The 24,432-nt window shown below is 39.9% G+C and overlaps 3 protein-coding genes across 5 annotated transcripts; 1 reads left to right on the forward strand and 2 right to left on the reverse strand.

The window, feature by feature from the left end:
• On the forward strand, nucleotides 1-2,554 carry LOC113708868 (large ribosomal subunit protein eL20). The gene is made up of 4 exons (XM_027231536.2): nucleotides 1-150; nucleotides 309-424; nucleotides 1,291-1,354; nucleotides 2,031-2,554. Exons 1-4 carry the CDS (start codon nucleotides 136-138, stop codon nucleotides 2,370-2,372), a joined length of 537 nt encoding a protein of 178 aa, XP_027087337.1. The 5' UTR covers nucleotides 1-135; the 3' UTR covers nucleotides 2,373-2,554.
• A 2,992-nt stretch (nucleotides 2,555-5,546) lies between these two features.
• On the reverse strand, nucleotides 5,547-8,986 carry LOC140014350 (putative F-box/FBD/LRR-repeat protein At5g22670). Of its 3 annotated transcripts, none has more exons than XM_072065097.1 (4): nucleotides 8,679-8,986; nucleotides 6,639-7,571; nucleotides 6,317-6,475; nucleotides 5,547-6,204 (listed from the first exon to the last, which is right to left on the reverse strand). In XM_072065097.1, the coding sequence occupies exons 2-4, from the start codon at nucleotides 7,560-7,562 to the stop codon at nucleotides 5,929-5,931; spliced, it is 1,359 nt and encodes a 452-aa protein (XP_071921198.1). In that variant the 5' UTR covers nucleotides 7,563-7,571; nucleotides 8,679-8,986; the 3' UTR covers nucleotides 5,547-5,928. The 3 variants fall into 3 exon arrangements, with proteins under 3 accessions (XP_071921198.1, XP_071921199.1, XP_071921197.1); XM_072065098.1 differs by having other exon boundaries at nucleotides 6,639-7,586; XM_072065096.1 differs by having other exon boundaries at nucleotides 6,639-7,575; nucleotides 8,679-8,985.
• A 6,918-nt stretch (nucleotides 8,987-15,904) lies between these two features.
• On the reverse strand, nucleotides 15,905-16,504 carry LOC140014105 (uncharacterized). Its single transcript, XM_072064503.1, has one exon. The coding sequence runs from the start codon at nucleotides 16,502-16,504 to the stop codon at nucleotides 15,905-15,907; it is 600 nt and encodes a 199-aa protein (XP_071920604.1).
• Between the last annotated feature and the right edge of the window lie 7,928 nt (nucleotides 16,505-24,432).

The raw sequence follows: 24,432 nt of genomic DNA on the forward strand, positions 1-24,432 counted from the left end.
TTTCTGAGTAATCAGCCTCCGCATCTCCTATATAACCCTAACAAAACCCTTCTCTCTCTTTTTCAAACGCCTCTCGCCGTCACGCACCCCGGTACACACAATACACAGTGCACAGAGAGAGAGGAGAGCGCTGAAATGGTGAATTACAGGGTTCGTTTACCGTCTTTCTGTTCTCAGAAACCCTAAATCTACTGATTCTTTTGGTTTATTGACGGTTTTTTGCCTGGATTTGGCCGGTTGATAAATTAGGGTTTTGAAATTATGAGTTATTTGATGTGTTTTTGGAATTTGTGTGTTTGTGGGTGTAGTTTCATCAGTACCAGGTGGTCGGCAGAGCTTTGCCGTCGGAGACCGATGAGCATCCCAAGATCTACCGCATGAAGCTTTGGGCGACCAATGAAGTCCGCGCCAAGTCCAAGTTTTGGTGCGTATTTTGGGATTATAAAGCTATTCTTTTACTGAGAGAGTACTCTTGTTTAAGGTGTAACATTATTTATAGCTGAAATGTGTGTGTACCAGAATAGTTTTGTGGATGTTTGGTAATAGTGGATTTGTTTGTTACTAGTGGAATTTGGTTTTCAGTTGAGATTGGAATTATTGAGGTTTTTATGTGGGAAATGCATTTGTATTTGAAATCTTTTTGACTCACAAATGTGGCTTACACATGTTGAGATATGCATGGATAGTTGATAATGTTTTGTTGGGCTTTTTAACTTTTAAGGGTTTGAGTGATATGAGCTCAAAGTGGTAGTTCAGATACCATGGGTTGTAACCTGGGTTTTGTGTGTGTTTGAGAGTGGGTGGGGGTTGGTGGCAGGACTTGCTTTGTTTAAGATATTATTTGTTTATAGTAACTGATTTTTGTCATTGTTCTAAATTTTCTTTTGGCATGGATAACTTGACAATTGGTCCACTAGTGTAGAAAAGGTGAAAATAGTATTAATCAGAGGAACAGGGGAGGTGGGTATCATAGACTTTGGTTGCCCAATTTTGGGTTGGAGATGGTCAATATTTTTCTTTGGATCATCAGTACTCAGAATTCTATTATATGAAGATAAGTGTTCTTGTTGTATGATAAATGCATGTAAATTTGAACAGCTTGTAATGTTGATATTGCTTAAAGTGTTGGTATGTTAATGTAGAAAAATGGGTTTAGTGTAGTTTATATAGCTACAAGAGAGTTGTTGACCTTTCCAGTTGTAAAAGATGTCTTCTTCTGATGCAGTTCGGAACTTATGTTTTTTTAATCATTTTCTGATTATTTGGTTTATGATGGATTGATGTGAAAAGGTACTTTCTGAGGAAGCTTAAGAAGGTTAAGAAGAGCAATGGCCAGGTTCTTGCTATTAATGAGGTATTTTTCCAGTTTGATATTTGTCTGAGTTAGAGACCCTAAAATTTTGCTTAACAGTGCACTCAAATTTGCTTCAATGGTTTACATTTTGGTGCTTTCATGAGGCTTCTGTGTTTCATCCTTGGCGACTTGGCTGTACCAAGTATTTTGGTATTGATTTATCTCATAGGCAAAAGCCTTTATAATTTTGTCTGAGTTGTATGAGGTATATTGGGAAATAAAAATGTAATCAGTTTTAAATCTGAAAAATATATATTTTCGTGGATAAATTAGTACGGTATGTAGCATTGCAACAGATACTTGTCTTACAAGTTGATAATTGTTGCTATTGACTAATCAGTCTTTTGTTTAATTAGTGCTGATTAATAATTTCTCTGATCCTTTTGGTTTCTAATTTGTTATGGATTATCAGCTTGATAGGATCACACGTCTTGTTTTTTAGTATGGCTAGTTCTCAATTACCAGATCTCACACAGGGAGAGCTATAAAAATCTTTACCTCTAGTTATCCCACCAAGGGGCTGCTTGAGAAAAAAGTACAAGGAAAATGTTTTCCCTGCTTTTCTTTTGCTGAAAGTTTCTGTTGCTGTTGGTCGTTCATTTTCCAGTGCAAATATTACATTTGTGAGAATGGAAATTGACATATTCTGTCTGTCTTTTTGCATAATATTTTCTAGATCTTTGAGAAGAACCCAACCACAATTAAGAACTATGGAATCTGGTTGAGGTATCAGAGTAGAACTGGCTATCACAACATGTACAAGGAGTACCGTGATACCACTTTGAATGGTGCTGTTGAACAGATGTACACTGAAATGGCTTCACGTCACAGGGTTCGTTATCACTGCATTCAGATCATCAAGACAGCCACTGTTCCTGCTAAGCTTTGCAAGAGGGAGAGTACCAAGCAGTTCCATAACTCCAAAATCAGGTTCCCCTTAGTGTTCAAGAAGGTCAGGCCACCTAGCCGAAAGCTGAAGACCACATACAAGGCATCCAAACCCAACTTGTTTATGTAACATGTTTGGTCTTATTGGATATGAGTAAGCCTGTGACTGATTTCTGCAATTTTGTTGCTGTAGTTCTAAGTACTTTTATTTGCTGGACTAGGTCGCTGCAATGAGTGAGAAAGATCTTTATATTGCTGTGGATGGTTAATTATTTTGGTTTCAAAGGATATCAAACGCTATCATTCCTTTTATGTGTCTTGCGAATGAGTGCTCTCATATCTAGCTTTTAGAATAGTTGGCCTCTATTTTATCTGGAGTCAGTCTCTGGGTAAGTGTTTGTTACTAGTAGCTGGTTGGTTCCGACAGAAAAGCATTTGTCTGGGGGTTTAAGCTCTCTAGACAGAGTGAGTCCAGTTGCTGATTTTGAAAATATGGTCTAAATAGATAATTTGACACAATTGCGGGCTGAGCAACAAAGGATCTGTTTGAGTAGCCTGATGCTTATTATGAGCTTATATTTCAGAGATGGAAACTTTAAGCCGTGCGCATTCAAAATTTGGATTTACGTACGAAAATAAATGGCCTTTGCAGCTTTCTCCAATTTAGCAAAATCTATGGATATCTATAATACACAAAATAGATCATCAGCTAGATTCATGTGTTGAATGCGAAATTGAACACCATTGCAACTTGGATTAAGGTTGATACGGTGATTCGTGCACACTAGATCACTACTAGCCTTTGCTGGAATATTCAGTATTTATCAGTTTTACTCTAGTTATTTTCCAACTGATCACTTTCCAATGCGATTATTATCAACTAATCCCTTTCCGCAGCGATTCTTCATCACAAAAACGCCTCACGCGCTGAGGCTAGCAACTAGGATAATTAATCTGTGATTATTTTGCAGAAAGATTAACTGCACTTTACACCCTCCAATTTTGCAGTAATTTCCACTTTGCGCATCTAATTCCTTATTTAGAAGTTTTGTGCCTTAATCCTGTCGAAATACTCCTAATCACCCTCAATGGCTTTTTTTACCTTAGGTTCCCCAATGAGTTTTACTGTTAATGAAAGTGAAAAAAGATTATGCCTTCACTCTTTTTTTTTTCTTTTAGATTTTCAAAGATTAATGAGTTTTTTCAACACTGAATAGACAAGATATATTTGTATACTTTCATTAATTGCACATAATATTACTACTTGAATGTGAATTGGCAAATTTTGTATGTAAGGTGTTCTAGACATGTAATGTGACTGCAATTGGTAATTTTGAGTTGCAATGTGTTTAAAATAAAAGTTGATGGTACAAAATGAGATTTACTGGAAAATTTTGAGGTGCAAAGTGAAGTGAGTCCTTAATACAAGCATACAGTTACAAAACACCCATGAAACTAGAGTTGCATAGTTATGCTCAAATAGAGTACAGTAAATTAATTCGATTGACATTTATGATATTCGCGTGCTTATCACTCGCACTGACATTTGACCATTTCGAAATTTTGGAATTGCATTTTGCTTCAATATGGGTAGTTCTTAAGTGATCGTTTTTAAACAAAGAAAAAAAATAGAATAAAATAAAATAAGTGCATATTAGGTTATCTATTCTCCGCATTCATCGAGCGTTTTGGAAATGTTATGGTTACTTTGGTGCAAGATAAAATTATATGGCAAATTGACATTTTGGAAAAATCATACCAGTGTATTGACATTTTGGTAAAGTATTATATGTATTTAGACAAATCTTCCATTTTAATTTTGATGGATCATTTTTTTTATTTAACCACATTCACTGGTCATGGTAAATTTGACTCTGTACTTCCAAGTGAAGAAGTGAAGCAGTAGATGGTACAAATGTTTGCAAGCAAACTTTATTTGTCTTATAAGGGTTAAAAGTATTAAACCCTCTTAACCTTTACTCTCAGTTGCACTTCCTTTAACTCAATAAATAGGTCTATTGCCCTTCTGCTTTAATTTTTAGAGCAAAAAATGTCCCTTTCATATTAATTATTATTTAATTTCTTTTTTCATATTAATTATTATTTACTTGTCCCTCATTTATATATTTTTTAAAGTAAAAAACAAAAAAACTCTCTGTGATAAACCTAATACACACAAAAACCTCCCGTGGTTTCAAAACGTACAACATGACAACTCATGTTTTGAATTAAATTGTAAAGATGACAAAATTCATTAAATTTAGCGGAAACGTTGTAATGATCCAGATACAAGTAATGTCCCAAAAAACATTATAATGATAATTAAAGTCAAGTATGTGAACATGTGGCAAGTACCCTATTATAATAGGATTGGTAATGTACCCAGGGGCTAGATTTTAACTATTATAATGACCCTACTAGAAGATTACTGACTTATAAAATGTAATTGAGTCACTCTTTTTTTTTTTTTTTTAATTTTTTTACCCTTACACTTTCTAAAGTTTTGATATTGACTCCTACAATTCATGTTTCATATTTTGACTCAAGTCCCTAGTAGTATAAAATGTCAAAAATTCACCCATGGGCATTTGACATGGACTGGATTCCTTTGGGTCATATCATTTCAGCATAGAAGTACCTAAAATTGACTCTCTTTATGGCTGAGGAAGTATTCTGAAAGTATAAATAGATGAAAGGACAAAAATATGCTACCGTAGTCCTTTATAGGAGTCTTAAATACTTTAGCAGGACTCTTAAATACTTTGGTGGAAAGTGTTTTGAGGATGGTACTTTGTAGACTAGCAATTAAGTAGGTTTTGCTAGTTAACTTAATCCAGACCTGTATATCAGCTGAAAAAATGTAGGCTAACTTCAGCTTGTCAAGCTATTTCAGCTAGAAATATTTCCTCTCTTCAGTAGCATTGGTAAAAATTAGGGATGTAAACGACTTGATTTGAATTCCAACGTGCACTATTCAACTCAAACTAAACGCTTAAAGTTCAAGCCCACCAAACTCCTAAAATTTGAACTCATATACAAGCTTAATCATTTGTTTATCTAAGTCAAGTTCGAGTTCAAATTCGATTAAACTTAACTCAATTGAGTTGAAGTTTTTAGAATTAATATTTTATGTTTGTTAAACAAGATATATGATGAACATGTCGCACTAACAAATCAAATGCTTATATTTATACACATATAAGCAAAGAATGTACTAATGTTTTGCACATACACGTTCAGGTCATTTGTACACTGAGCTCCAATGGGCTATATAGGGTTGCTACCCCCAAGTAAGCTGCGAAAGTTGGTACAAAATGACCATACCAGGAGATTTCTTTCTGTCTTTGCTATTTGTTCAAAACATCATCTGTGATCTAATTTATAAATGCAATCGAATGGTGTAAGAAATGAACAAGGAGAAAAATAACTTAGCATTAGGGTGGGGACATCACATTTTCTTTCATAACTATTTTGAGTTTTGCCTCCTTGGCAAATGTACCCACATCATCACCAAGCAAAGAGACATGCAAACAATTTCTGAGGCCCCCCGGTACATTGGCTTCCACTGCAATGCGAAAACTCCAGAGATGCATCTATCAAAGTAATATTAGATCAGGCAAAAATCCTTCGCCCCTAGGCAAATGTAAACAGCTTCCTTGCAAACTCAAACTGTGAGCTTTAAAAAGTTAGCAGAAGTCAATTACACATGAAATTGAGCCTCTCGGAAGCGCTAGCAACTTTGCACGTATGACCCCCTGCTTCTCTAAGCTTTCTGTCATGTCAACCGAAAAAGATATAACCATCTTTTGCAGAACCATTGCGTGCTTCAAGAAAAAACCTAGTATAGAGAGCTCATAAGGATATCCACACAGATCCCCAATATGGATATTCCTAAGATGTGTTGAGAAGCACTCAGGAACATGATCCCACTCCCAGTCTTCATCCTCAGGTACAAAGATTCCCTAATTAGATGCATGAAAAACCAGTCAATTTTTTTTTTTAAAAAAAAGAAAAGAAATATTGCTCTTTTGAAGCAAATGAAAAATTTATTGGGGATCCTAATTGTTCAAGTACCTGGGAAAATGCAAGAGACTGCAGACAATGTGCTCTACTGATGAGCAATAATAACAAATCACAAGTTAAATCCATTGAAGATTCAGTAATTTCCAGTTTGGTTAAATTGTTGAAGTCAGGCCACGGAATAGGACATTCACGTTCATAACTGGTAATGACCTAAGAGGGAGAAACACAGAAAAATTTCAAGCATCAACTTAAAAATTTTAGGCACAATGCAAAGTAACAAATATAACTAAATGATGTTTGAGAATGTATTTTACAACATGTCCTGGAAGGGGCTCGAATAAGCACAAGAAACGAGCGGGGAAATAATAAATACCTCAGCAGTATCAGGTGTAATTGTTAGACATCTTGCATTCTTCAGCTTTGTGAGAAGGAGAAATGCACGGAAGGCAACGATTCTGTCATTGTCAAAGAGACGTGGCACCTCAGCAACATGGATATCTGCTACAGCTAATGATGGCTGGTCTGCGAGGATATATTCATTCTCAAGACCACCCTCGTATTTAAGGAATTGAATTTCTGATCCAATGATTGTGATCACAAACTTGCTTATGGTAAAACGTTCAATCAACTCGTCATGTATGGTTAGATTCCTAACTTTGGGAGCATGGATGACATTATTATCAGTTGTCCATCGACATTTATCCAAAACTAAATGCTCAAGCATACAGCAATTTGAAAATAGCTGCTGATTTGAAGGCTTATCTGGAAAAGTTATGCACTCAAGATGTAAGGTCTCCAAACTGGAAAAACAGATATTAGATGGAAGATTGAGAACATTATAGCATAGCTTCAGTTTGAAAGAAATGAGAGATTCAAGAGAACATGCAGAACTAGGAAAGTTGAATGGGCCATCAAATTCCGAAAAACTAAGATTAAGCTCTCTAACATTGCACAGGAACAAATGAAGAAGCAATGGATCATGTAAGTCACGACATGAAATTGACAGTTTATCGATATATGTTTCTCGATGAATCACTCTGTTCAAAAGGTTCACAAACAGCATCCTGTCTCCTTGAGAATGTTCATCAAACACATAATGAGAAACAGAAAGCCACAGTCCTTTCCATCTTTTTGACAGGACACTTGTTCTCATGGCATCTTTTGTTGGAACTAGTGATAGAATGCAACCAAGAACAGCATCAGGCAAGTTGCTAATCATATCACTACTATCAGCAATATGCAGTTGTTTGGGACTGGCGAAGCTTCTACTGCCGGCCAGCTTCAAATTTGGGTCCATCACAACTAACTTCCTATCAAAAAACTGTTACCATTAAATTCTACATATTGTACGAGAACAGATACTATTCACCATCCAGGAGGAGGGGAATTCAATGAGAAACAAATCTAATGCAAGAACATAAAAATATCCCATCATTCAATACTAACATTTCAACCCATCAATTACAGAATAATCAGAGTGAGATTACAAATATAAGTTACTTCTTTAACAGACTACAAGTAATACCTGTTCTTTGAAGATTCAAAAATTTTATGATTCTCATTAGTATCAAGACACGTAGTTTAATACAAGTGTAATATCCTGTTACTATCTAATATGCTATTGTACTCCAAGAAGCTAAGCTAAGCTAGTCATCATACAGAAACCCTTCTCACTCTCCCTCCTCCCTCCTCTTAGCCCCTTCTACCTTTGGGTTAAACATAGCATTCAATTTTCCACATTCACTACTAAGACACAATGGAAGCAAAGGCAAGCCATTTACACAGATGCATCAGCCCCACATTAACCATCCCCCCCCTCCTCCTCCTCCTCCTTTTTTTTTTGTATCCAAATAGGAAATCATAGACAATTAATTTCAAAAACCAAGAGAAAAAAACAAAATCATCATGAACGTCTATAGGATTAAAAACTCGCCGCCATGTTAAGACAATCTAGAGTAAAACTTACGCACAAATTAAAGGGGTTCAGAAATTTCTGTTTATCAGTCCATCCACCACTGAATCACAAGTACAACATTTCCACTGGACAGCCAGAACTAGTGAATCATAGAATTGTATAAATTCATGATTCAAACATCATAACAGATCCCACCCAAAAAAAAAAAAAAAACACACACACACACACACACACAACAACGTTAAAAAAAAGGAAGAAAGAAAATCCCCAATTCACATCTTAGGGCATAATTGCAAAATGCAACAAGATTCAGATCCTTAAGAGGGTCAAGAATAAAGAATACTCTAAATTAGCTCTAATTCACTTCCTGCTATATATCAATAAAGAACATAAATTCCTACTGCCACAGTGAACTGCAACGTATCCCCTTATCCTGAATTACGAAAGCTTTTTGCAGAAACAAAGTAAAGAATTTCTTGGGCATGTAGGGAAATATACCTGGGGGAAAAGGGAATTAATAAAAACTCAGACGGGGTCGATCAGTCCCTGCACTTGGGTTGCTGGAGTTGAGGGCGGTGGCGAAAGAAGAAGGGGCGCAATAGGAACTAGGAAGTGTTGAGGGTAAAGGTGAAACGGACAAAAAGGGTTATAAGTGGAGAGAGGCTGTAAATAGGGAGGGGAAATTCTTCTTACACATATATTTGGCTTGTCATTTCTTTGAAGTTTGGTCTGGAGTTTCCCTCAAAACTCTTGCGTGAATGCGGACTTGTGGTCTGTCCGAAAGTTATATGAAAGGTTATTTTTTTGAGTTTGGTATGGATCCCGATCATGAATCATGTACTATTTAGATATTCTTACATGTAAGAAGATACTTTGACGATTGTGGTATGGACTTAGATTCTTATTTGGTTTAATTATATAAAAAAAATATTCATATTTGGTTTAAGTCCAAAGCAAAGAAATTTGAAAAAAAAAATTGGTCAAAAGCATCATTTGTGGATCATGTCGTTGATCATATAGTGTGTCCAATAGCCATCCGAGTTAAGGTAATTTCCTACTGATGCGATTGTCAAGAGCACGATTTGAACAGAGTAGCAGAGGGCTGAACGAACTGAAAATGAGCGAATTGGTGCTAGTAAGGTGGTCCCGAATTGACCTACAAAGGAATGAACAACGGACTAGCTCCCCGTTGTTACTCCGATGGTCAAGTCAGTGATATCTACGAGTAGAGTAATAGTATAGTTACTGTAGATAGTGTACCTTGTTTTGTCCTATTGTGCTATATTTATAGGACTCTGGGTAGTAATTTCCTTATAGGATTTATGAGCCCTATTAGGCTACTAGTAGTGGACTCCTTTTTGGACTCCGTCTGTTGGTTTCGAAAGGCTCGGGAGTTCCGGCTCACTAGGCCCACCCAATTAGGGGGCAGTGGTCTTGTCCGAACTGGTCTTCATAAGAGCCCGAGCTAACTTGCGCAAACTGACATGTCACCTGTCCGAACTGACAAGTGGCCTTGGATACTAGCCCTCTTGGAGTCTAGAGTCATTAAAAAGTCGCATGAGTCTAGACCAAATTTCGAGAGGCGCGTCAGTTCAGTGTGGGGCCCACAGTTTTGTAATCGCCACGTCTGTTGGGATAACCGTCACATTTGTTTACGTAACCGTCACTCCAATCATCACGTCGTTCCATAATGACAGTTACTAGTTCAACCGTTACGTCGTGTAGTGGTTGCTGGTATTAAATTCGAAATTTAATTCAGGACACTTCATCTTCCCGCTCTGGTGGTCCCCTATAAATGGGCCCCACCAGACATCATTCTCATACTTTCCTCTTCATTTTGTTCAATCTCCAAATCCTTTAGTCAGTTCGTACGTTTCTACTTCTCTCAAGAGTCTGTTCGTGCGTCCTGTCCTTAGGTGTCAAGAGTCAGTTCGTACTCCTTTCTGGGCAGCACCTAGCGCCCGAGCTACCTTTCCATCTTTCATTAGTAAGTCTCCTCTCCCTTCTTTTATGTCTTCTTCCGAACGATCTGACATCACTAGTTCAGCTCTTAAGCGTAGGATAGCCCGACCTGTCCCAGTAGAAATAATATTCTCATCTTCTCCTTCTAGTTCTTCTTCCCCTAGCTCGTCAGGGTCTGAGTACGTCCCCTCTCCTGCTCATCCTCCTGTTCAAATGGTGAATCCGCCCAAACAGCCTGCCTAGCCTGTAGCGGGGCCTGCCACCCACGCAGTTCCAGTTTAGGCTGTGGCAGAGACTTCCAAGGGGACCAATATCGACTTCGGTGAAGTCGATGTGATCTCTCCTATTCTAGAGCAGGAGGGTGTGGACGAACTGGTGGGGAAATACGACATTCCCGTCTAGTTCGAAGTTAAGGCTGCCCGATCTGGGGAGTACGCTTGCCGACCTTCCCTTGGGTTTGTGGCCATATACAAGAATCAGCTCATAGCTGGTTTTCGCCTTTCTATTCCCAACTTCCTTTTTGAAATCCTACCTTTCTGGGGCATCCGAATAACCCAACTCATTCCCAATGCAGTTCGTTCTATCCTTGGCTTCTTCATATTATGCCGAGTTCTCGAAATCCCTTACTCCGATTTATTTAGGTCATTTTTCCATATGAAAATCAGTGGCCATGTTCCGGGTTGGTTCTACTTCGCTTGTAGGAGTGGAGCGAAGTATCCCACCCGCAAGCTGTTTGCTGGTGTTTCTTCCTCAATTCGAGCATGGAAAGCCCAATTCTTCTATGTGAAAAACATTGGGTTTCTCCCACTGACCTGGAGGGAGGAGACCCAGGTCACTGACCCTGTTCCTTCTCCTCTGTATGAAACCGAACTGGACTGCCTGCTCAGTTCGGACATAAGGCTGAACATGAAGGAGTTTAATAACGCCCAACTCTGGGCTGCTAGCCTAATCCGAGCAGACGTGTCTGCTCCTACCCTCGACCTCAGATCTCTCTCCCCGGATGACCTGGCCACCCATAAATACTTATGTCTAAATATTTTTTTTTGTGACCTGAAGGGTTCTGTTAGCTCTAGCACTGATCATTTCCCTGCTTTTCTTGTAGTGAAGAGATTCTCGCAACTGTTATCCCTGGGTGGAGTTGGCAGTTCGAGCACGCCTACCCCTGCGTCTTCCACCGTGCTAGCCAGTTCAGCTCCTCCTCTGTCTCCTCAGCCGACTCCAGCTCAATCGTCCCTCGTTGAGGAGCACGGAAAAAAGAAGCGAAAGAAGTCCATGGCCAAGAGGGTCAGAACTGAGACAACTTCTTCTCCAACTCCAAAGGAAGGACCTACTTTTGATCTTTCCCAGTTCGACCAGTATGGGGTCAACACCGCTGAGGTGCAGACCTCTTCGGAAGCTCCTTCTCAGATGTGGCAGTTCAGGAACTCAGTTCCCCTAGAGCAGCTGACCAAGCTGACCTCATACCCCCACCCAATGCACTTCTATCCACAGTGGGGGTTGTCAATTAACGACTGAGCTCAGTATCCAGATGTAGTTCGAGAACTTCTTCGAGGCACGGTTCTTTCCCATGACTACAACTTCATCAGGATGGCGCCGAACTCCGAGCTGCTTCAACATTATTATCTGGGGACGGCTCAAGTCGGTCCCGAACTCCCTGCTCGATCCTTTCCAATACAGTTTTTTTTGTTCGAAATGTTGATTCTCATGTCTAAACTGTTAGTTGAACGTTACTGGCTCCAAACTGGCCAGGAGATTTGAAAGCATGTCTGAAATGTTGTCTCAAGTTGAGGCGGCTAAGGACAAGTTATCAAACCAGCTCGACTCTGCTGCAATAGAGGTGGAGTTCTTGAAGAAGCAGTTCGCGCAAGCCCACACCAACTGTGAGCTGGAGAAAAAGAAGAGTTCCGACCAAAATGCCCAATTGGAGAGTGAGCAAAAGAAGGCAGGCGAGCTGGCTGGTTAGATTGAGGCTGCTTGAGAAGAGGGTCGCCAGCTGGGTATCCAGGAATTTAAGAGGTCGGAGGACTTCCTAAATGACTTGGCCATCCCGAACACCCCCGTTCTACAAATCAGGTACACACAGGTAATGAACGATGTGCAAGTCTTGAATCTGCTAGGATTTGACCTTAGGAGGTTTTCTAGCTACAACCCCCATGCGTTCGAGCAGGTAGATCGGCTGGTGGAGGGGTATGCGCATGAGCGCAAACTGGCTGACCTCGTGGCTGATCCCTCCCTGCCTGCGACCTCTCTCGAGCCCGATTAGGAGAATCAAGGGAAGAACTGAATAGAACATAGCGTAGGATGTAGAGTAGGGTGCCGAACTGAGAAGGATCAGTTCGTTTTTGTACAATCTCTTCTTTTGTAATTTCAATCTTTATGAATGAAAATTCTCTTGCCTTTCAACACTTAGCCAAACTTTCATTTGTGTTTTCCTTGTGATATTGTACGAACAGTCTTTGCGTGAACTGCACTCTATCCAATTCGCTTATTCGGGCTTTTTGAAGTAGAATAGTAAAAACCATACATGAACAAAGTAAATGAACTCTTAACGGAAAATTCTCAAATTCGAATTATGCCAAGTACGCGGGACTTCCTCTCCATTGAGATGAGTTAACTTGCAGTACCCTGCTCGATCTACCTTCCTTACCACGTAGGGATCTTTCTAGTTCGGATCCAATTTGTTCGTGCCTAGGACTCGACTTACTGAGTTCTTTCGAAGAACTATATCCCTTGGTTTAAAAGAGAGGTGTCTCACCTTAGCGTTATAGTGTCATGCGATCTGCCCTTTGTACTTGGCCATCCTTATGACTGCTTCCTCCCTCTTCTGTTTGAGCAGGTCTAAGTTGAACCGCATCTCACCCCCATTATCTTGGACTATGAAATTCTGCACCCTGTTTGATGGCAAGCCAATCTCCACCGAAATTACTGCTTCCACTCTATAAGTTAAGGCAAATAGAGTTTCTTGAGTGGCAGTTCGACATGTAGTTCGATAAGTCCAGAATATGCTAGGCAGTTCATCTATCCATCCAGTTTGGGCAGACTATTCTGGTCTTTAAGCTGTGCAAGATAGTTCTGTTGATATTTTTCACCTACCTATTAGCTTGAGGGTGTCCTACAGAAGTGAAGTATTGTTGAATCTTGAGTTCGGACCACCAATCCCGAAAAGTGTTGTCGGCGAACTGTCGGCCGTTGTCCGAGACTAGAGCTTGTGGCATGCCAAACCAACAGACTATGTTCTTCTAAAAGAACTTCTGGACCGACCTGCTGCTGATAGGGTTGAGTGGTTCGGCTTCCACCCACTTAGTTAAGTAGTCTATTGCCACTGTCAAGAGTTTGTAACCTCTTGGAGCTCAAGGGAATGGTCCGAGTAGGTCGATTCCCCATTGGAAGAATGGCCATAGACTTTGAAGGGAACCATCTGCTGAGTTCGGCCGTGTTGAATTGGCGCGTGCAGCTGGTATGACCTGCATTTCACTACCAGTTCAGCCGAGTCTTGGAAGATGGTAGGCCAGTAATACCCGGATAGTATCCTCTTTTTGGCCAGAACCCGCGAGCAAACATGATTTTCACAAATGCCCTTATATATTTCACGTAGAATGTAATCCCTCTCCTCAGGTGTCACACACTTCAACTACGAACTTAGGTACGATTTCCTATATAGCACTCCATCCGCGAGCACATATCTTTGTGATTTGAGGAGAAGTTTTCGGGCCTCTCCCCTATTCAAGGGGAGTTCCCCATTAGCCAAATACCGCACGATAGGATCCAACCATAAGTTCACCATTTGAATCACTGCTGTGTCCAGCTATTCATACGCTCTCCTTTTAACGATCTCCACTGATACTTGCTTGTTCAAAGAGCCAAAGGAAGTAGAGGCTAGTTTGGATAGGGCGTCAGCTCTTTTGTTTTGACTTCGAGGAACCTGTTCAAGAATGAACTGACTGAACAGGCTTCTCAGTTCATACACCTTGGCGGCGTACTTCTTTAATGGCTCTTTCTTGACTTTGTAACTCCCCAACACCTGATTCACTATCAGCTGCGAATCGCTAGACTTTTAGCAATTCAACCCCCATCTTTCTAGCCACTTCCATTCCTGTGATCAGAGCCTCAAATTCAGAATCATTATTGGATACTTTGAAGTCGAATCTCAAGGCGTAGGCTAGCTCTTCCCCCGTGGGACTGATGAGGTGGAGCCCAACTCCACACCCTTCCTTGCTTGAGGCTCCGTCAACATATAAAGTCCAGGTCGGAATAGCCAGTTCGGCCGCTTCCTTGGGCTATTCGGTTCGGCGTTTGACTCCCCCATGGCCTGTTCAGTCTTCTGTGGCCCGAAGGAAACTCTTTCTGCTATAAAATCAACTAGTGCTTGGGCTTTGACGACCGTCCAGGATTGGAAACTAAAATCGTACGCGGACAGTTCTACAGCCCACTTGACCATTCTCTCTGACATATCAAACTTAGACAAGATCTGCTTCAAAGACTGATTGGTCACTACCACGATGGGGTGAGTCTAGAAATATGACCTGAGTTTTTGAGTTATGTGAACAAGCACCAGGACATATCGCTCTACCGCAGAATATCGGGTTTCAGCCCCTTGCAGAGCACGGCTGACATAGTACACCGATTTTTGGGTCTTGCCTTCCTCCCGAACTAATATCGTGCTGACTGCCTCCTCTCCTATAGCTAAGTAGATAAACAGAGTTTTGCCATGCTTGGAAGAAGTTAAGGTTGGCGGTTCGGCGATGTGAGCCTTCAGTTCGTTGAATGCCTTTTGGCACTCAGGGGTCCACTCGAATTGGAGACCTCTTTTTTAAAGCTTTGAAGAAGAGGGAACCTCGATCTGCAAATTTCGATAGGAACCTGTTCAAGGCCGCCATCTTACCAGCTAGCCGCTGCACTTCCTTAATATTTTTGGGGGGAGCCATATCCGTGATGGTTTTCACCTTATCAAGGTTGGCTCTTATTCTGTTTTTGAATATCATGTACCCTAGGAATTTGTCCGACCTGACTCCGAAAGTGTATTTCTTGGGGTTCAACCTCATCCGTGACCTCCGAAGGATGTCAAAGATTTCTCTAAGATCCGTGATGAACTGCTCTTGAGTTGTACTCTTAATCAGTATGTCATTCACGTAGACCTCCATATTTCGATCTATTTGGTTGGTGAACAGCCTATTCACCAACCTTTGATATGTTGCCCCTGCGTTCTTTAGTCTGAAGAGCATGGCGACGTAGCAATACATACCGTACTCTGTGATGAATGAGGTCTTTTTCTAATCTTCCTCAACTATGGCTATTTGGTGGTATCCTTTGAAGACATCTAAGAAATAGAAGATCTCATATTCCATAGTTGAGTCCATGAGTAGATCTATCCGAGGCAGGGAATAACAATTCTTTGGACAGGCTTTATTCAGATCGGTGAAATCCATACACATCCTCCAAACCTTGTCGTCCTTTTTTACTAGTGCTGGGTTGGTCAGCCAGGTCGGATAGTAGACCTCCTTTACGATCCTAACCTCCAATAGCTTGTCCATCTCTTTCTTGACGACCTCATTCCGTTCTGGTGTAAAGTTCCTCTTCTTCTGCTACACAGGTCGGACATTGGGATCTACGTGTAGCCTATGGACAGCCAGTTCGGGCAGGACTCCGAGCATATCATCCGCACTTCATGCGAAGATTTCAGCATATTCCGCTAGAAGGGATTTGAACACCTTCCTGGTCTGTTCGCCCAAGCATGAGCTGACTCTGACCACACGATTTGGTTGTCATTTGCTAATCGGTAGTTCGAGCAGCCCCTCATCTGTCTGCAGTCTTTCTTTCTTCCCTGCTAGCTTCCAAGGCTCCAAATAGGTCGTTTGAGCCACCAGTTTCTCCTTACCCTTGAGAGTTGCGATATAGCAGGTTCGCGTTATCTCTGGGTCCCCTAGCATCTCAGCTACTCCCGCAGGTGTAGGAAATTTTATACTAAGGTGCAAAGTTGAGCAGACAGCTCGAAGTGCTTTCAGGATAATCCGTCTTAGGATCATGTTATACGATGATAGCTCCTTCACCACTGCAAAATTCATTGGGACAATTCGACATCTCAGCAGCACCCCCACTGTGACCATGAGAGTTATCATTCCCTCAAGTTTTATCGGTGCTCCTACGAAACCAATCAAGGGAGTTCGGATTGGGATGAGCTGCTTGTCTTCCAACTGCAACTCTTTGAAAGTCTTGTAATATAACATGTCAATGGCGCTCCCATTGTCTATGTACACCTTTTTCACTTTATAGTTGCACGTTATGACTTCTATCACGATAGCTTCATGGTTATTAGAAATGAGAGAAACTACATCATCAGGTCCATAGATGATTTCTTCGTACATTTTTAATCGCTTACTCGGATTCTCTCCACTAGGGAGTGGGTAGTTGTTTCGTCGAGTTGCATGACTATCACCTCCGACAGGTCCTCCTGCTACAGTGTTGATTACTCCCGCCAAGTTCCGAGTCTCCTGTTCGTGAGTTCGGTCCCTACGACTATGGGGTCGGTCTCGTGAGTAGTTCATACCTTCTCGTTTGTACTCCCTTCACCTCTGTTCAATTCGTTCGTTTTGTATGAACTGTCTTAGGTGTCCTTGTTTGAACAGCCCTTCAATGTCTTTCTTGAGATCCCGACAATCCTCTGTATCGTGTCCTACGCCCTGATGGTAAGCATAGTACAAACGTTGATCCTTCTTGCTCTTATTACCGGCCAGCTTTCTAGGAGATCGAGAGAGATCTTCTTGTTCCATCACCGCGAGGACCTGAGCTCTTGGTGTCGTTAGAGGGGTCCATCCCCTTTCGCATTCGAAGAGCCTGCTCCTTGGCAAACGGTCGATGGTATTCTTCTACGCCTGACCTCCTCGTGCGTCCCTCAGGTTCACATTCTTTCTTCTCTTTTCGTCCCTCAGTCTTTCCTGTTCGATTTTCAGACGACGGGCTTCTTCGGCGTTAACTCTTTCATGAGCATGGTTCAGCATCTCCCGAATAGACTTGGGAGGTTTTTCGACGAACTCGGTGTACAATTTCTACACGCGCAGCCCATTGATGAAGGCGACCATGACGACCTTGTCACCCCCGTCCCTGACCTAAAGGGATTTATCATTAAACCACACCATGTACGCGCACAGGGATTCCTCACTTTTGCTGAATTGTCATCAGGTGAGCTGTGTTCTTGGAGAAGGCTTGTGACGAAATGAACTGAGTTGCGAATAGATGCACGAGCTGAGCAAAGGACCGAATAGACCGTGGGGGCAACCCTTGGAACCACTGACGTGCCCTTCTTCTGAGGAACATAGGAAAAGTTTTACACCAGATTGCATCAGCAGCCATTTGTAGGCGCATGAGATTCAAAAATGAGAACAGATGATCCTCCGGATCCGTAGTCGCATCGTAGGACTTCATACTTGATATTTTGAACTTAGCGGGTAAGGGGTAATTCTCGATGTCTTGCACGAAGGGGGAGGTAGAATACTTGTTCCCCTCCGGATCTAACAACAGGTCCAATTCATCCTGAACTGGATACTCTCATTTCCTCGGAAAGTACTCCCTCTGAGGGATTCCCCGAAAGGATTCATGGTGGTCTATTCGGGAGTTCCCGCCAGAGGACTCCAGAACTTCTATCGGCTCATGAAGGGGCTCCTTCCGTTTCCGCTTTTGTCAGGGACTGAGGCTCCCCATCCTAGATTCTGACGGCTCCAATCTTCCCACCTTTTTGCCCCTCGGCTCCGGGTCACGCAGATCTCCGATCCGACCCTTCAAGTAGTTCACAATTGTCTTGAAAGTTGGCAGGTTGTTCGCCACCGCCTGTACCAGTTGTTCAGGCAGAATCCGCGAGGGCTCGACCCCTCCTCATCAGGGGTTGGTCCCTGATAAGGATTTTGGGGATCTCTCCGCTCGTTCCCCTTGGGTTCAGCAGCGTTCCTCTGAAATCTAGTCCTCGGCATGTTTTGCAAGAGAAGAATTGCGTCCCACAAACGGCGCCAAATGATGCGACTGCCGAGAGCACGATCCAAATAGAGCAGCAGGGGGCTGAGCGAACTGGTGCCAGTAAGGTGGTCCTGAACTGACCTGCAAAGGGATGAATAGCGGGACTAGCTCCCCGTTGTTACTTCGACGGTTAAATCAGTGATATCTACGAGTAGAGCAATAGTATAGTTACTGTAGATGGTGTACCTTGTTTTGTCCTGTTGTACTATATTTATAGGACTCCGGATAGTAGTTTCCTTATAGGATTATGAGTCCTAATAGGCTATTAGTAGTGGACTCCGTTTGCTAGTTCCCAAAGGCTCGGGAGCTCCGGCCCACTCGGCCCATCCAGCTAGGGGGCGGTGGTCTTACCCGAACTGGCCTTCGTAACAGTCCGATCTAGCTTGCACGAACTGACATGTCACCTGTCTGAACTGACATGTGGCCTTGGCGAATTGGCCTCTCCACACCTACCATATAGAAGGGGCTTGAAGAGTCTTGGTGGGATAAAAGATTGGTGCACCAAGCTCCTTTTGGTTCAGAATTAAAAAAAAAAGGTTAAAATGAATGTTCAAGATCAAACTAAGCTGATGTGACTTGATCAAATTATTTTGATAGTAGTTTCGTCTGATTTGGATTGTAGAAAGCATTCTAAACCCATTTTGACAAATGACAAGTTTGGGTGAAGTGATGAGCTTTTATTGGGATACAATTAGCAATAAGTGAAATAACGAGTCTTTTTTTTTGGGTAATGACAAGCTTTTACAGGGATAGAATGAGTCTTTTTTTGGTTTTTTGAGAAATCTGGTTAAATGGACTAAACTTCTCCTCTCCTTTACTATTTTTTGCTTGTTTTGCTTAGACGGAGATGTGTTTAGTTTGGTTGGATTTGATGACATGGGGATGCCTTTTTTTCTTTTTCTTTTCTTTTTTTTTTTTACCTTTGCTCGGGAGGTAGTTGAGCAAATGTTTGTTAGTACAATATAGAGGAACAAAATATCTAGTATTTGCTTGATTGTCCTTCATTAGGTTGATTAGGCATGGCTCTTGTTCTAGAATCATCAATTACAAATTCAGAACCAGTAATTTTAAATTTTTTAAAATGAAACTCAAATTGAATCTTGCCATGATGGTTGCAAATTTGGAACCTCTAGTTCCAATTCTAGAACATACAAATATGGTTTTGGTTTTGGTTTCAAAATTTTTTTTTCTAGTTATGACTACAGTTCTTTCCAACTACGGTTCTAATTCCTTTTTGTTACACTTAATCAACCAATATAGAGGAACAAAATGTTTGTTCTTTTCAAAATGTTTGTTAGTACAATATAGAGGAACAAAATATCTAGTATTTGCTTGATTGTCCTTCATTAGGTTGATTAGGCATGGTTCTTGTTCTAGAATCATCAATTACAAATTCAGAACCACTAATTTTAAATTTTTTTAAATGAAACTCAAATTGAATCTTGCCATGATGGTTGCAAATCTGGAACCTCTAGTTCCAATTCTAGAACATACAAATATGGTTTTGGGTTTGGTTTCAAAATTTTTTTTCTAGTTATGACTACAGTTCTTTCCAACTACGGTTCTAATTCCTTTTCGTTACACTTAATCAACCAAATAAGAAGAAAGTAAAAATAATAAATTTAGAAGAAAAAAAAACTTTCATGTTATTATTAGCAAACAAGGAAAAGAAAGATAAGACAAATTCTATATAAGAAATATTACAACTAATATTGGTGAAATTTAAAAGTATTCAATGAATTATGTAAGTAAATTATGGTAATAAAACAAGGGAAAATATGAGGTAACTAAGTGCCTTTTGCCATGTGACCATATTTTTTCCTTTTATGTAACGGTTTGAACCAAAACGGAATTGTTGTTTCCGATTTTTAAGAATCTTAATTGGAATCTCTCTCAAGGTTCACCACCTTATTTCGGCTCTCAATTATGATTCTAGTTGCAATTTTAATTGTTGTTTCTGATTTTTCAAGAATTTTAATTGGAATCTCTATTTTAATTGTAGATTCACCGCCCTATTTTCGCTCTCAATTATGCTTCTGGTTGTGATTTTGATTTCAAGTAGTTTGATTCTAGTCCAATTCCTGGTTCAAATCGGAACAATGGCCATGCCCATAGCTGACAAGGTTTGAGTACGATCATCGTCTCCCTTAAACACAAAAAAAAAAAAAGCATTTCTGTCACATCCTGAGTTCGCACGCGCCCGTCACATGACATTCGCTGTATTCTCAAGTCCCGCTCAAGAATACAAGGCAACATTTAACTAGACTAAACTTTAAAACTACTAAATAATATGACTAAATAAAGTGTAGTACAAACATCATATAAAAGGTAGCCTACGAATATCCAATAAATTCGTACATTCATTCTCTGGTTAAAACAGCGGAAAGAAAGTAAATAAAATTAATTAGAAGTAGTTAGCCTGCTAACTTCTGTTCACTTAAAAACTAATAAAAGTCATCCTCAGGGTTTTTTATGTAAATCAACTCATACTCTTGAGAATCTGCAAAGATGGTAAAAAGTGGGTTGAACGACAAATCGCTTGGTAGGTAGTATTACCCCTTTGTTGGACCATGCATTCACAACTTTATAGATACTTATATAGATATAAATCAAATCGTTTGCACATCGTTCACATCCATAATCATGAAAGTGACGTCGTTTATAAAACAATCTGTGAGGACTCATATTTTTAGTCTTAATTTAGCCTATTTTAAATTATTTGCATTGGTGTTATTTAATTTTATTATTTTAGCATGAATTTTACTTAAATTATACTTTTATCATTTACGCGTCAAAATTTTTCAAAAGTCGCACCGGCGCGACTAATCGGAGATTTGGAGAATTAATTTTAGACTAGTAAGAATGAGCATTTGTAGTGCTAGAGGAACTACTTTGGAGAACTCGTATTTAAGTGTAGCAAACAAGAAGGAAATTGGTAGTGCATGGTACTATTACACCACTATTCAAAGTTGACTTTCTCACCAAACAAAAGGTTAGCTTTTCTTCTTACCTTTACACCACAAATCAAAACTTCATCTTCCCTAATTCTCTCTCTCTCTTGGCCGAACTTGAAGCTCAAGAAGAAAGAAGAAAAAACTTCAACTTTTGGCCTTAATCTTGCTCAAAGATCCACACCTAACCCTCAAGACCTTTGGATATTGCTCTAGCTAGAGGAAAGTTGCTATCTTGTGGAAGTTTTTGGTGGATTGTTGGTGAAACAAAAAACTTGTCTCCAACTAGGGTTTAAGAAACTTGAAGAGGTAACAAGCTCATCTTTTTTTATCTTTAATTTTTACAAGGATTAGTAATGGTTAGTGGTTGTTTTGCATGGATTTGAAAACCCTAACCAAAAACCTAAGTTAGAGAACTTGAGGAAACCCTTGTTTCTTGCTTTATATCTTAGGTAGTGGCCTTTGAGGTGAACTTCTAGGTAGAGGACTTGAGAATTCTTGCTTGTTGGTTGCTAATCTTGTGAGTTATGGCTTGATATTTGGCTTGGTAGTGGAGAGAAAACTTGAAGAAATCAATGGGAGGGGATTTTGCTGTCTTGTTCCCTTACTTTAATTTCGAATTTTGTTGCTCAAATAGCTGCAAAAATGCTTGTTATATGTTGTATTGTGTGTGTAAAAATTATCTTTCAAAAATTGTTTCCATTGGTTGGGTAAAACTTGAGTTTGAGAAAAGAAAGAAAACTGGTAAAGTTGCCAGGCCAGCCGACCAAGGGCTCTTTGACTGTGCATAAATCTTTGTACAAAAGTTGAAATCAAGTTCTATTTATGGCATTTGAAACTAGACACCAAGAGCTTTCCAACGGTATAAAATTTCCCTGCTAATTCGTTTTGAGTGAGCCGTAGCGAACCGGCAAAGTGGACTGATTTGCTTCACTTGTTTACCCAAGAAAATTATATAGTTGCATCTTGTGGCTCAATTTCTTCCCTCTTGTGAAAAGAATTTGAACACGATTTCTTCTCATGATTTATAGCATTTTGAATATAGTTTTCAATGCCATAAACTATTCCCAATTTGGACTTGTGTAGCGTTAGTTATGGCCTGATTTTGACACTGTGCTGAAGCTTTATGACTGAAAATCTGAGGAACAGGTTGCAAAAACTAGTTTTCTTAAAACTGTTATATCTTGGTGATGGAAAATACAAATTGAGTTTCATTTATTGCGTTTGAAACTTGACTAAGTTCTTTCTGTGTTATAAATTTCAAAGGCTAGTTCAATTCCTATGAATTTTGCTGCATTTTCAAATTGGTTTCCAACAAAATGAACTTTTAAGAACTTCCAGCTTTCTTTTGAGATTGGTAGTCCGTTTCAAACTTGATTTCATAGATGATACAAGTTCTCTTGTGACTTTGAACCTTCATTTTTGAATCTCGATTTTCTATGGATTAAAACACTTTTGAAGCGTTGTCCTAAGTTCTAAGCAAATGAATTTTCTTCCTTGTATGCCAAGTGACCTAGGATATCCGTGAGTGATGGCTGGTTAATATTTCTTCAGGTGCTCAAGAGGGGTTCGAAAGGAATTCTGGCGAGGAACTTTAAAGGAATTTCTTGCTCACTTGCTTTTAAAGTTGGTGAGTGTTAAGTGCATGACTGGTTGCATAATACTTGAACTACTTCTTGTTGAATATATGAATTGGACTTGTCGAGATGAGTGTGTACTTTATCGCACTCGTTCTCTTTTACTTGACTTGATAATTGACCTGCTCGTACTTGACAATTATACTTGTGATTGACTTCGCGTCGATTTGAGAGCAATCTCATCGACTTATACTTGAACTTGTGGGGACGCACAAAACCAATGGCTAGCCATTCAACTCAAGTCAGCAAGGATTTGGTTGAGGAGTTTGGTAAACCTTAGACATATACTTGATTTGGATATACTCGAATAATATCAAAAACTTGTTTGACGATCGGACCCGATAGGGGGCGTGACGGTGGATGAAAATTTGGTGAAAAGTGGGGTTCTACGGACTTGATACTTGCTCGGTTGACGGAGTGTCAACACTTGAAATTTTGGATCAAGACCTTGGCAAAGCAGTGTGGAGTTAGCTCCTGAGAGTTTCCGTATCCTTTAATGATTGTGTCTTGTTTTCTTTTGTGAATTTCATGAATATTATGACTGCCTTTCTTTTACAAGTTTAATACTTGTTGTACTTGCTTGCTTGCCTATTTTTTTTCTTGACCTCACTAAGCGTTAGCTCACCCCTATAGTTTGTTTTTCTTAACAGGAAACTGGGAGTGGAAAGATTTTGGAGAAGCTGGCTTGATTATATTTTGATCCGAATTTGGATGTAAATGATTTAGTCAGCTTTGGGTGGTTGTATTTTTGGGAAATTTGATATACCTCTTGAAAACATTGTGATGTAAGAATTGAATGACAATTTGAAGGAAGTGAATTTTCTTTATATTGATTTTCCTATTGGTTGATTAGGTTTAAATTTAAATTTGACTTGTATCGAGTCCTAACGAGAGTTAGGCAGGCGGTCTGCCGAAACCCTAGGGTTCACCCTAAGGAGAAGTGGGGTTGTCGCATAATCAGTAGTAAAGAGTGACAAGCAATTTAAAAGCATCTTATTGATAACTATACATGAAAAATCATAAAGTCATAAATCATTTCATATCAACTCATAAGTCTCTTCATATCAATTCATAAATCATTTCATATCAGCTCATAACAAGTATATGTAATGACCAGCTATTGAGTACTTCACCTAGAGATTAAACCCCTTCTAGGTTGGGGACCAATAGGTTTCATGATTACTGATTGGTCTCATTACATATATGGATCAATCGGCCGGACTTTATACCAGGCTACCATGACCTTGTCAATTGGCAGGACTCTATACCAGGCTACCATGATTTTGTCAATCGGCCGGACTTTATACCAGACTACCATAACCATTAGATAGGACTATAGCCCCTACTATCTATTCCATGAATATTTTGAGCTTTACTTGTCATAAAATTATTTCACACTTCACATACATAGTTCTTTGATTTCATAAAAGATACAGCTCGGTTGGTATATATTAAGATATCAAAATATTTCAAATAACTCACATGGTCCATTTTCGTATAGTAAAAATATAACTTTCATAAATATCCAAGTAAAGCATTCAATCAAATGCATTTCGAGTCAACACAACAAAACAAGATTGACAACAAAAATTTCATTGTGCACCTTTGAAATCTCAGAATAGTAAGTACAACCTACCTTTGTCTGACTGCTCAAGTGGGACTACTTTAGATCTTTTAAATTTGTGTCGTACCTATCAA

Source organism: Coffea arabica, chromosome 9c, assembly GCF_036785885.1.
Source record: "Coffea arabica cultivar ET-39 chromosome 9c, Coffea Arabica ET-39 HiFi, whole genome shotgun sequence".
Classification (NCBI taxonomy): Eukaryota; Viridiplantae; Streptophyta; class Magnoliopsida; order Gentianales; family Rubiaceae; genus Coffea; species Coffea arabica.